Raw genomic sequence first — 13,051 nt, forward strand, 5'->3', positions numbered from 1 at the left:
ATTGGAACACAGCGCCTTAAAAATCTGGCTCCCTTCCTGTATGAAATTTCATCTTGGTTTCGCCTGTAGCATTAGTTCTGTGGCACTCACAGACAATATCTTTACAGTTTTGGAAACGTCAGAGTGTTTTCTTTCCAAAGCTGTCAATTATATGCATAGTCGAGCATCTTTTCGTGACAAAATATCTTGTTTAAAACGGGAACGTTTTTCATCCAAAAATGAAATACTGCCCCCAGAGGTTCAAGAGGTTAACGGTGTCCTTTTGAGTCTGTTCAATCAAAAATCGTAGTTCCCCTGTGAGAGAGTTCTTCATGTCCTCCATAACTTCCTTCAGATAAGAATACACTCCCTTCACAACAGAGGCTGACTCCTCTGCTCTCTGTTTTTGTTCCTCATCAAGAAAGATTATGACTTGATGATGGTTAGTTTCCATTTGTGTTTTGAACCAGTGCAGTTTTCCTTGAATATCCGGCTTCAGAGAATCTTGTAAATATTTCTGTCTCTGAACAATTTGTTGTTGGTTTTCCTCCATTTGACAGGGAAGGTAATCGAACCTCATCTGTCTGATGAGCCTCCACACATTCACTGAGTTTGCGAATGGCATTCTCCTGCATTGTCAAACTATGATTGGTGTGTGTCCATTGATGTTCCATTTGTCCAGTGATCACAGAGACACCTCTCCCAGTCTCTCTGAACAGGGTAACAGGAAGAGGTTGAGGGGAGGGGTAAATGGTGGAGATGTTATAGGAGATGTTAGGGTTAGTGCTATCCAACTCCATTAGTCCATCGAGTCCTTCCACAATGAAAGAATCCCGAACATGATTACCATCAGGCGTGTCCACATTGACACAGTATGGGGTTCCAACACAACACATGATTCAACCTTGTGTGGATGGTGTCATGGGTGTTTCTCTTCAAGTCCCTGTTATGGGTGCCAATTTTTGATCTGTATTTATTAGAGAGGGGTACAAATAAAGATTTTGTTCGGGCGTCAGGCAGGTATTAACCATGCCGGAAGGAAAAGAGTAGAATAGAGAGTGTACCACCACCAGACCCACAAACCTCAGCAGAAGAGACTGCCTAGAGTGTAGCCTGTTTACCAGATAGCCAGTGGAGAGAAAAGAGAATACACACCCTAAAAAACCCACATCACAGCACAGGGGTAACCCCACCAAGAATAACTCATACAATAATAATAATAATAATAATGGCAGAGCAATTGAACAGCAACTTCATACAAGAAAGAACCCAGTCATCAACAGAGGATTTGCAGTAATATGTATTTTCTTCCAGTAGAGGAGTGCAGAGGGTGTTCATAGACACAACAAAGGCCTTAAAAATGTCCACAATCTTCACCCCACCTCAATAGTTTATTTGTCATATACAGAGGATACAGAGGGGTGCAATGAAATTCTTACTTTTACATCTCAACCGCACAGTGAAATAACAAACAATTCTAATATCAAAAATCAAAAAATCAAAAGTCCTAAATCTCCTCTGGAGGGAAAGGTATGACACAGAACCAAATTTGTGAAGATAAATGATTATTGATCTAAGCCCTGCAGGAACTTACCCTGACATGAATCCAACATTTGTCTGAGATGTCAGGAACAATCTGACATTGGTTTGAAACGTACACTCTGGTTTCTTAGTGTGTAGGTGTGTGTCACTCTCTTTCCCTCTGTGCTTCCTCCCTCCCTCCCTCCCTGCCTCCCTGCCTCCCTCCCTCCCTCCCTGCCTCCCTCCCTCCCTGCCTGCCTCCCTCCCTCCCTGCCTCCCTGCCTCCCTCCCTCTGTTAGACTTCAGCATTGCAATGTTTTGCACATTACATTTCCTGTGTTTGAATCTGACATGCAGGTTTTGTTTTCATTTTCCTTTTTCGCCAAACTGAATATGATAATGTCGCCAGGGAATTGCTAGATGAAAAGATTTCTGTGGAACTGTCAGTTTATTTTTTGCGCAGACGAGATGAATTGTACAACAGCAGCATTGGGAAACATTGCAACATGCATTATAATGAAATCAGCCCTCTCTTCTTTTCTCTCTGAAGAGCTGGGTTTGGTGACGGTGTTTGGAAACTAAACTAGATTAGCAATAAAAGATATTTCCATTTTTTTTTTAAATTATGTAGCTTTCTGCTTTCTCTGTGTGTGCATGCGAGCATGCGTGCATGTATGTGCGTGTGTGCATGCGCGTGTGTACATGTGTTTGTTTGTAAAAATGACTCCAATCAGTGAATGCAACACTTGTGTGATTGGATGAAACACATATCAGACAGACTGTGATTGGATAAAGTGAATCTCAGACAAACATATTTCAATCTGATCAGTTAGCAGAGAGTTTGCTACTCTACAATTTGACGTACCATTCAAAATCAATTTCCAAAGCATTTACAGCTCCCCTTTAAATTGTTTTGCTCTGACGCCTTACCGCCTCTAACCTCTTGGCTGGTGTGTTTGTTGTCTCAAACTTGTGGAAAAGCAAAAATATACATTTCCCTTCTTAACAAATGGACAGCAGAACTATTTTGTCTGTTACTGTTCTGCAAATAGCAGAAAAACATATTTAAGTGTTTGTTCTGTCTACAGGGCCAAATAAAGGGCCATTTGAAATCAACCCTGTGGTTCACACATAAACCCACACAGACCCTGAAACTCTCTTACTTGTTGTGGTGTGTCTGTGTGTGTTCTCCCTGCAGCGATGAAGAAGGGCCGTTTCTGGATCACCCCTGACCCCTACCACAATGACGACAACATCCAGATCGGCCGTGAGGTCAAGATATCCTGCCAGGTATGCACACACACACACACACACACACACACACACACAAAAAAACACACCATCCCCTTTTCAAACACATACTCAACTCGACACTCCATCCAGGTGGAAGCCACGCCCCCTGAGGAGCTGACGTTTGGCTGGCTGAAGAATGGGCGCGCCTTGCGTAGCTCCGAGCGAATGGTGATCACCCAGACGGACCCTGACACCTCCCCTGGCACCACCAACCTGGACATCATCGACCTGAAGTTCACTGACTTTGGCACCTACACCTGTGTGGCTGCGCTGAAGGGAGGGGGCATACCTGAGATCAGCATTGATGTAAACATCTCCTCCACTACTGGTGAGTCTCACACACCGCCATGTCAGAGCAGAAGATTGACCTATACACCCCCCCCCCCCCCCCCAGCAACATACCACCGTGGCGGATAGAGACTTTCGTAAGGCTACACTGTGTATACATCCCAAATGGCACCCTCTTCCCTATATAGTGCACTACTTTTGACTAGAACCCTATTGGCCCTGGTCAAAAGTAGTGCACTATACAGGGAATGTACAGTTAGTCACACACAGCAGTCATACAGTATATACATCATGGAGACTGTAGCAACACACACACAGTAATAGAAATGTTCACTTGTGCTAAAACATACACACTAGAGAATACACTTTCATAATTCCTCTATTTCACAAAAGCATCTCATGCTCACCTATTGAATTTACGCCTATTCAGGTGTTGTTTCCATAATGTGACCTATTTTCTGCCCCAAATTAATCTGAATGTAACATCCAATCCTATTGCCTGATATCCAAACTAAATTAATGGGCTTCATCCCAAAAAGCACCATATGCCCTATATAGTGCACTACTTTTGACCCGGACTCTGGTCAGAAGTAGTGGACTAAATATGGGACACTGCCATACTCCAAAACTAAATCCATTCCCTCTCTTCATCGAACTGGCTGCTGCTATTACCATTTGTTCGACTTCCTTGACATTCATTGTACATACACTTGAAGTCGGAAGTTTACGTACAACTTGTTCTATGGGATTGAAGTCAGGGCTTTGTGATGGCCACACCAATACCTTGACATTGTTGTCCTTAAGCCATTTTGCCACAACTTTGGAAGTATGATTGGGGTCATTGTCCATTTGGAAGACCCATTTGCTACCAAGCTTTAACTTCCTGATGACTGATGTCTTGAGATGTTGCTTCAATATATCCACATAATGTTCCTACCTCATGATGCCATCAACTTTGTGAAGTGCACCAGTCCAACCTGCAGCAAAGCACCCCCACAACATGATGCTGCCACCCCTGTGCTTCACGGTTGGGATGGTGTTCTTCGGCTTGCAAGCCTCCCCCTTTTTCCTCCAAACATAATGATGGTCATTATGGCCAATCAATTCTATTTTTGTTTCATCAGACCAGAGGACATTTCTTCAAAAAGTATGATCTTTGTCCCCATGTGCAGTTGCAAACCGCAGTCTGGCTTTTCTATGGCGGTTTTGGAGCAGTGACTTCTTTCTTGCTGAGCAGCCTTTCAGGTTATGTCAATATAGGACTAGTTTACTGTGGATATAGATATTTTGTACTCGTTTCCTCCAGCATCTTCACAAGGTCCTTTGCTGTTGTTCTGGGATTGATTTGCACTTTTCAGACCAAAGTACGTTCATCTCTAGGAGACAGAAAGTGTCTCCTTCCTGACGGGTATGAGGGTTGCATGGTCCCATGGTGTTTATACTTGTGTACTATTGTTTGTACAGATGAACGTGGTACCTTCAGGCGTTTGGAAATTGCTCCCAAGGATGAACCAGACTTGTGGAGGTCTACAATTTTTTTCTGAGATCTTTGCTGATTTCTTTTGATTTTCCAATGATGTCAAGCAAGAGGCACTGAGTTTAATGGTGGGCCTTGAAATACATCCACAGGTACACCTCCAATTGACTCAAATGATGTCAATTAGCCTATCAGAAGCCTATCAGAAGCTTCTAAAGCCACATAATTTTCTGGAATTTTCCAAGCTGTTTGGGTTAAAGAGGAGAAGAGAGGTATGGGTTAGAGAGGAGAAGAGAGGTATGGGTTAGAGAGGAGAAGAGAGGTATGGGTTAGAGAGGAGAATAGAGGTATGGGTTAGGGAGGAGAAGAGAGGTGTGGGTTAGGGAGGACAAGAGAGGTATGGGTTAGAGCAGAGGAGAGAGGTATGGGTTAGGGAGGAGAAGAGAGGTATGGGTTGGGGAGGAGAAGAGAGGTATGGGTTGGGGAGGTTAAGAGAGGTCTGGGTTATAGAGGAGAAGAGAGGTATGGGTTAGAGCAGAGAAGAGAGGTATGGGTTGGGGAGGAGAAGAGAGGTATGGGTTGGGGAGGAGAAGAGAGGTATGGGTTAGAGCAGAGAAGAGAGGTATGGGTTGGGGAGGAGAAGAGGGGTATGGGTTGGGGAGGTTAAGAGAGGTCTGGGTTATAGAGGAGAAGAGAGGTATGGGTTAGAGCAGAGAAGAGAGGTATGGGTTGGGGAGGAGAAGAGAGGTATGGGTTGGGGAGGAGAAGAGAGGTATGGGTTGGGGAGGTTAAGAGAGGTCTGGGTTATAGAGGAGAAGAGAGGTATGGGTTAGAGCAGAGAAGAGAGGTATGGGTTGGGGAGGAGAAGAGAGGTATGGGTTGGGGAGGAGAAGAGAGGTATGGGTTGGGGAGGTTAAGAGAGGTCTGGGTTATAGAGGAGAAGAGAGGTATGGGTTAGAGCAGAGGAGAGAGGTATGGGTTGGGGAGGAGAAGAGAGGTATGGGTTGGGGAGGAGAAGAGAGGTATGGGTTGGGGAGGTTAAGAGAGGTCTGGGTTATAGAGGAGAAGAGAGGTATTTGTTAGGGAGGAGAAGTGATTACGCAGGGTTGGAGGGGGTTTTGTGGGTGTCATGTGTAATCAGCACTCAGAGGACTATCGGTGATCTCCCGTGCTGCTGTGTTGTTGTGTCACCTCCTTATACTCCGTCTCTAACTGACAGGACCCAATCGATAAAACGCCTCAGAAAAGAGGTACTTCGATTGGGGATTTCCACTTGGAATGCCTGTTCCGTACAAGCGTGCAGTCTCTCATCCCATCCCAGACATTCTGAATTTGCTGGTTGTTGATTTGGTGTGTTTCAAAGGCTCCAGTGGATGGTAGCTTCCTGATAAATATGTGTGTGTGTGTTTGTGCTTCTGCGTGCGTGGGTTAGTTCAAGCTAAATTCTTCCTTGTCGGGACATTTCCCACATCCCCATGAGGACAAAGGCTATTTTAAACTTAGGGGTTAGGTTTAGGGTTATAGTTATAATTAGGGTTAGAATTCTGGTTAGGATAAGGAGTTAGTGGTTTGGGTTTAGGGTTAGGAGTTAGAGTTTGGGTTCTAGGTTACAGATTAAGGTTAGGGTTAGGGTAAGTGAAAATAGTATTTAGATTGGAAATCAATTTGATTTCCCCATGAGGATAGAACAGAGTGTGCGTGTGTGTGTGTGTGTGTGCGTGTGCGTGTGCGTGCGTGTGCGTGTGTGTGTATATGTGTGTGTGTGTGTGTGTGTGTGTGTGTGTGTGTGTGTGTGTGTGTGTGTGTGTGTGTGTGTGTGTGTGTGTGTGTGTGTGTGTGTGTGTGTGTGTGTGTGTGTGTGTGTGTGTGCGTGTGTGTGTGTGTGGCCCACTGACACCGAAACTCGCTCTTTAAAGTGGAACAAGACTGTGTTTCTCTCTTCTCTCAGAGAGCAGCAAAGGAAATATAACATGAAAGGGTCTTTTGTGCTCAGATGTGATTGCTTTTAAGGGTGATTGTTTTTCTAGGTGGAGGTTGTAATAAGTTGCAGGGGTTTAATGATGTTGAATACGATGAAAGAGTTGTGTGAAGATAGTATGCAGTGATTCATGTACAGGTGTAGAGAAAAACTAACGTAGAATCGTACTGTGCACTGCTTGAGTCATTGTCCTTCTGTAACTTTCTGTGGGGACTGAGATGTTCTGAAGTAGCATGACCACTGTGTCGGGACAAATTGTTGCCTCTGCTCTCGCTATAATCAAGCCCAAGATTGGGTGATGATGTTGCTAGCCAATGGTCAGTCATCTCTGTCTTGGCTGGCCTGCTGTTTGGGCTAACCAAACCGTCTCTGCTGTTCTCCTGAAGGGAGAGAGAGGCTAGCAGTAATTACAGTCTCTTAATGAAAACATTTAGAGCAGATTACCCTGCAGCTCTGCCAGGGCTCCACGCTGTGGAAGTGTTTGGAATGAGATGGGGCCTCACGCTGTTGAAGTGTTTGGAAAGAGATGGAGCCTCAGGCTACTGAAGTGTTAGGAAAGAGATGGGTCCTCACCCTGTTGAAGTGTTTGGAAAGATATTGAGTCTAAATTATCTCCATCCTGAACACTTTGAAGCTTTTGCAGGGCCCCAGGCCAGCCCTACTACATCTAGCCCAGCCCAGCCCAGCCTCCAGCCCAAACTCTTCTAGTCCAGTCCTAGTCCCCATCCCCAGACAAAACCAACACTCATTATCCACAACACATATTCATACTCTGGACTGCTGACTACACTTTTTCCCCACAGCTTTCATTAGTTTCCACCCTCACAAAATAGTGCTAATATTTACAATCATCACTCATTACCTAGCTAAGACTTTTTTTTATTTTAGGTACCCTGAGAGTTAATGTTTTATTCATGAGTAGGAATCAAACAAGAGCCCAGATTTCCCCATCCATTACTGACAGGATTAACAGACTGGTGGAAAGTAAGGAGGAAAAGAGGAAAGGAGGAGGGCATTTTCATGCTACGGGGTAAAATGTAAGCCATCTTCGTTTTAATATACCCCTTTAATGAAGCTGTAGAGAGAGCAAGATAGAGAGAGGGAGGGAGGGAGTTTCTTCCAGACATAGGGAGATTCATCTTTGCATTAGCCTTTGTGTTAAACATGTATCTAGTGGAGGACGAGACAGAAACATTCAGACTAACCTACAGAGGCGTCCTAGGCATGCCTTTAATCAACCTAACTGTTCCACCTATCCTCCTTCACTTTCACTCTGAAACATATTACTCGCTGGAACTACTTTGTGATGAACTTAATCAGGGGTGGATTTAAAGTCTTTCTGAAGAATCTGAGAATTGACTAAAACCTGCAGTGTTGAATCTCTGGCAAGCGTTCAGTCAGCCCAATCCTTCTTCAATTTCTTTGAATCCCATTGAGGTACTAGTTAAATCCAGTGGTACATTGGTCATTATCAGAACACTGTAGCAGCATTACGCCTGTAGGTTCGCACAAATAGGAAATGGAAAACCTTGCCTGTTAGCTACAGTATAAATACATGTAACTCCACATCTTACTCCCATTGGTCTCCAACCCAGTCCCAGAAAGCTACAAGCTCCATTGGTTTTCATCCTAGCTCCAAGCTCAGCCTGAGCCATATAGTAATTGATAAAAAAATCTCTCTATAATTAGGATAGAAAATCACCTCTCTCCCATATTTAAGTAATGCATCTGTTTCTCAATCATCAGCCCTTTCCACATCTCGGATACCCAACAGCACACGATGGCTCTCCACCCAAATAACTGCATTTAATAAATTAAGCGAATCAATTAAGGGCTCAGTTGATAAAACAATAAGGTGCCAGTCTATATTAATAAACACTGGTTAGAGACACTGGACTTCCTGAAAGAGGGTTCAACTTGGAGACCACATCTGATTTGTTTGATTATAATTGGGATATCTGACTTAGGTAACATCACTCTATGTGACCCTTATGGCTTAGTTCAATCCCACGCACTCGCTAAAACTGAACCCTAACCCTTGGCCAACAACAATCAGGGGTTGAGACCACTTTTGGAAATGTATTTGTGTCCCTCTCTCTGTCTTCATGTCCTTTGTTCAACCGTCCATCCCTATCATCAGAACTAACAGAAAGTGAGAGGTTGTGATTATCCAGTCACCGTGGTTTCCGGCGACTGTAGTGACCTGTCATGGTTGCTACTGCAGGCATTGCTGATGTGATGTGCTGCTCTAGTCTGGTCATTCAGTCCTGCTCACTGGCTCTGGTACAGGAATCATGGTTGGCACATTCACTTTGACTCATCGTTCCTTCAGCTACCTGTTTGTGTTGTGGTACCGGTGGGTCAGTTAGTAGCTGTAGGTATTGCTTTCCTCAATGAATCACTGAAAGTAGGGCTGAGTGACTCACTGGTTAGTGTATTTTATTCTACTGTCCACACTCTATTGGGGTTTCTTCAGCTTCCTTGCCTTGTACTTCACGAACAGCAAGTTGCACGTCAGCTCAATTAAATCATCTTCTAAAAGATCCTATTTTATTGTTGTAACCAGAAAAGTAAAGCCTCTCTCGGTGATGGTGGGAGCTGTTGTGAGCCCTTGATTGTGAAATGCCGCACATCATGGCTGTGGAAAATCACATTTGTCATGGTGATAACCACAAACCTTTCACTGATGTTCAGTGTGGGGTGTCTTGGGAGAAGAAAGCACCGCAATAAGACTGGTTCCTGCTGGGAATGATAGGGGCTATACACACACACACACACACACACACACACACACACACACACACACACATTGTGGGCCTAGAGGAATGCCCCTGTGTGTGGAGCCTCAGTGCCTGTGAATGGTGTTAGTTTCCTCCCTGTGCCCTCGTGTGCCTTCAGCCAGCTAAGCCCTTCTGAGCCCCGCAGGACAGACACAGTATATCCCTACAGGCCAACACACACTGTCACCACAGGGGTGAAGCTCCACAGAGAGGGCTGTCACAGAGCAGCCAACTCCCTGGCATAGAGCCAACACAAACACACACACACTTTCTCTCTCTCTCAAACACACTCACTCGAGCAGAGTGCAGCGTTACCACAGCAACGGAGATTGATGTCACTGCACTCACCCAAAGAGGCCAGTTGAGTTTATTTTCAAAGAGTATTGCATTGTGTGCACGGTCCTTCTGACCCCACACGCCTCTCTGAGCTGTGTAAAAATGTCAAGTAACAAACATCGCCATATTGGCTGTCAGTTCACATAGTCAACTGTCTGTTTTGGTAGTAGTGACAAATCCCTGTAAGGCTCCAGCAATCAGCTTCCCAGCTGAGGCTGATTGAGACCCCAGAGAGGTGCAGCCTGGCACACACACACACACGCGCGCGCGCACGCACGCACGCACGTGCACACGCGCACTCACGCACGCACACACGCACACACACAAACACACACACACGCACGCACGCACGCACACACACAGACACACACACACACACGCACACCACAAAGGGCATCTCTCAGCAGGCACACACAGTTCCAGATCGTGTATGCACGTGCACACGCGCACTCACGCACGCACACACGCACACACACACACGCACACACACACACACACGCACGCACACACACAGACACACACACACACACGCACGCCACAAAGGGCATCTCTCAGCAGGCACACACAGTTCCAGATCGTGTATGTGTATGCACGTGCATGTGCACTTCTGTGTTTCTTAACAGTCACACACTAACCAGCCACAGAGAGAGAAAGAGAGAATGTGCGTGTGGCCTTCCAGACGAGGACAATGGCAGAAGCTACACAGGGTTTTATTACCATGGCATTCTCCAGCCAACAGCACAAGCCCAGCAGCTGTAACTGCCCACTGGGTCATAGAGGCATTGAGATGCTGCCTTTTTGTTAGGATGGAAACACAGAGAAAATGTCTCACGCTGACACACTAATGGCCTTGTTGTTGGCCAAATCGGTGACTGCGCTACCACTGGGGATATTCAGGACTGTTTGGATTTTGGAAACATTAGCCAAAAGGGACAATATGCTATGAAAGTGAACGTGGCATGTATTGTTGTTAAGTGATTACTGGAGACACATTGAGAAAGCTACATGGAGAAAATGTTGATTCCACTGCTCTGTTTTAGTTGTCTGTAGCCGGTCTTGTTGCTATATACGTTGCTAGTGCTTGACCACTGGCCACTGACCAGTCCAGGTCATAGTGGCTAGTTATTGTATACTACTCACTGTTGCAGTAATGTACCTAGTGACCATCTGACTGTTGAAGTAATGTACCAAGTGACCATCTATCTCACTGTTGCAGTAATGTACCTAGTGACCATCTATCTCACTGTTTTAATAATGTACCTAGTGACCATTTGACTGTTGCAGTAATGTACCTAGGGACCATCTATCTCACTGTTGCAGTAATGTACCTAGGGACCATCTATCTCACTGTTGCAGTAATGTACCTAGTGACCATCTATCTCACTGTTGCAGTAATGTACCTAGTGACCATCTATCTCACTGTTGCAGTAATGTACGTAGTGACCATCTCACTGTTCCAGTAATGTACGTAGTGACCATCTATCTCACTGTTCCAGTAATGTACCTAGTGACCATCTGACTGTTGCAGTAATGTACCTGGTGACCATCTATCTCACTTTTGCAGTAATGTACCTAGTGACCATCTATCTCACTGTTGCAGTAATGTACCTGGTGACCATCTACCTCACTGTTGCAGTAATGTACCTGGTGTCCATCTATCTCACTGTTGCAGTATTGTACCTGGTGACCATCTATATCACTGTTGCAGTAATGTACCTGGTGTCCATCTATCTCACTGTTGCAATATTGTACCTGGTGACCATCTACCTCACTGTTGCAGTAATGTACCTGGTGTCCATCTATCTCACTGTTGCAATATTGTACCTGGTGACCATCTATATCACTGTTGCAGTAATGTACCTAGTGACCATCTATCTCACTGTTGCAGTAATGTACCTAGTGACCATCTATCTCACTGTTGCAGTAATGTACCTAGTGACCATCTATCTCACTGTTGCAGTAATGTACCTAGTGACCATCTAGCTCACTGTTGCAGTAATGTACCTGGTGACCATCTACCTCACTGTTGCAGTAATCTGCCTAGTGACCATCTATATCACTTTTGCAGTAATGTACAAAGTGACCATCTATCTCACTGTTGCAGTAATGTATCTAGTGACCATCTGACTGTTGCAGTAATGTACCTAGTGACCATCTATCTCACTGTTGCAGTAATATACCTAGTGACCATCTATCTCACTGTTGCAGTAATGTACCTAGTGACCATCTATCTCACTGTTGCAGTAATGTACCCAGTGGCCATCTATCTCACTGTTGTAGTAATGTACCTAGTGACTATCTATCTCACTGTTGTAGTAATGTACCTAGTGACTATCTATCTCACTTTTGCAGTAATGTACAAAGTGACCATCTATCTCACTGTTGCTGTAATGTATCTAGTGACCATCTGACTGTTGCAGTAATGTACCTAGTGACCATCTATCTCACTGTTGCAGTAATATACCTAGTGACCATCTATCTCACTGTTGCAGTAAGGTACCTAGTGACCATCTATCTCACTGTTGCAGTAATGTACCTAGTGACCTATCTAGCTCACTGTTGCAGTAATGTACCTAGTGACCATCTAGCTCACTGTTGCAGTAATGTACCTAGTGTCCATCTATCTCACTTGTGCAGTAATCTGCCTAGTGACCATCTCTCTCACTTTTGCAGTAATGTACCTAGTGACCATCTATCTCACTGTTGCAGTAATGTACCTAGTGACCATCTATCTCACTGTTACAGTAATATACCTAGTGGCCATCTATCTCACTGTTGCAGTAATGTACCTAGTGACCATCTATCTCACTGTTGCAGTAATGTACCTAGTGACCATCTATCTCACTGTTGCAGTAATGTACCTAGTGACCATCTATCTCACTGTTTTAATAATGTACCTAGTGACCATCTATCTCACTGTTGCAGTCATGTAAAAAGTGACCATCTATCTCACTGTTGCAGTAATGTACCTAGGGACCATCTATATCACTGTTGCAGTAATGTACGTAGTGACCATCTATCTCACTGTTCCAGTAATGTACCTAGTGACCATCTGACTGTTGCAGTAATGTACGTAGTGACCAGCTATCTCACTGTTCCAGTAATGTACCTAGTGACCATCTGACTGTTGCAGTAATGTACCTGGTGACCATCTATCTCACTGTTGCAGTAATGTACCTAGTGACCATCTAGCTCACTGTTGCAGTAATGTACCTGGTGACCATCTACCTCACTGTTGCAGTAATGTACCTGGTGTCCGTCTATCTCACTGTTGCAATATTGTACCTAGTGACCATCTATCTCACTTTTGCAGTAATGTACCTAGTGACCATCTATCTCACTGTTGCAGTAATGTACCTAGTGACCATCTATATCACTGTTTCAGTAATGTACCTAGTG

The 13,051-nt window shown here is 44.6% G+C and overlaps 1 protein-coding gene across 1 annotated transcript in view; it reads left to right on the forward strand.

Moving 5' to 3' along the window:
• The window catches only part of LOC115140383 (MAM domain-containing glycosylphosphatidylinositol anchor protein 2-like), a 436,092-nt gene that overhangs the window by 277,335 nt on the left and 145,706 nt on the right, over positions 1 to 13,051 (forward strand). The window contains exons 7-8 of the mRNA XM_065026245.1: positions 2,699 to 2,790; positions 2,884 to 3,121. Coding sequence (XP_064882317.1) covers positions 2,699 to 2,790; positions 2,884 to 3,121 — 330 coding nt within the window. The remainder of the gene's footprint in view (positions 1 to 2,698; positions 2,791 to 2,883; positions 3,122 to 13,051) is intronic.

The sequence above is a fragment of the Oncorhynchus nerka genome, linkage group LG13 (genome assembly GCF_034236695.1).
Source record: "Oncorhynchus nerka isolate Pitt River linkage group LG13, Oner_Uvic_2.0, whole genome shotgun sequence".
In the NCBI taxonomy this organism is placed as follows: Eukaryota; Metazoa; Chordata; class Actinopteri; order Salmoniformes; family Salmonidae; genus Oncorhynchus; species Oncorhynchus nerka.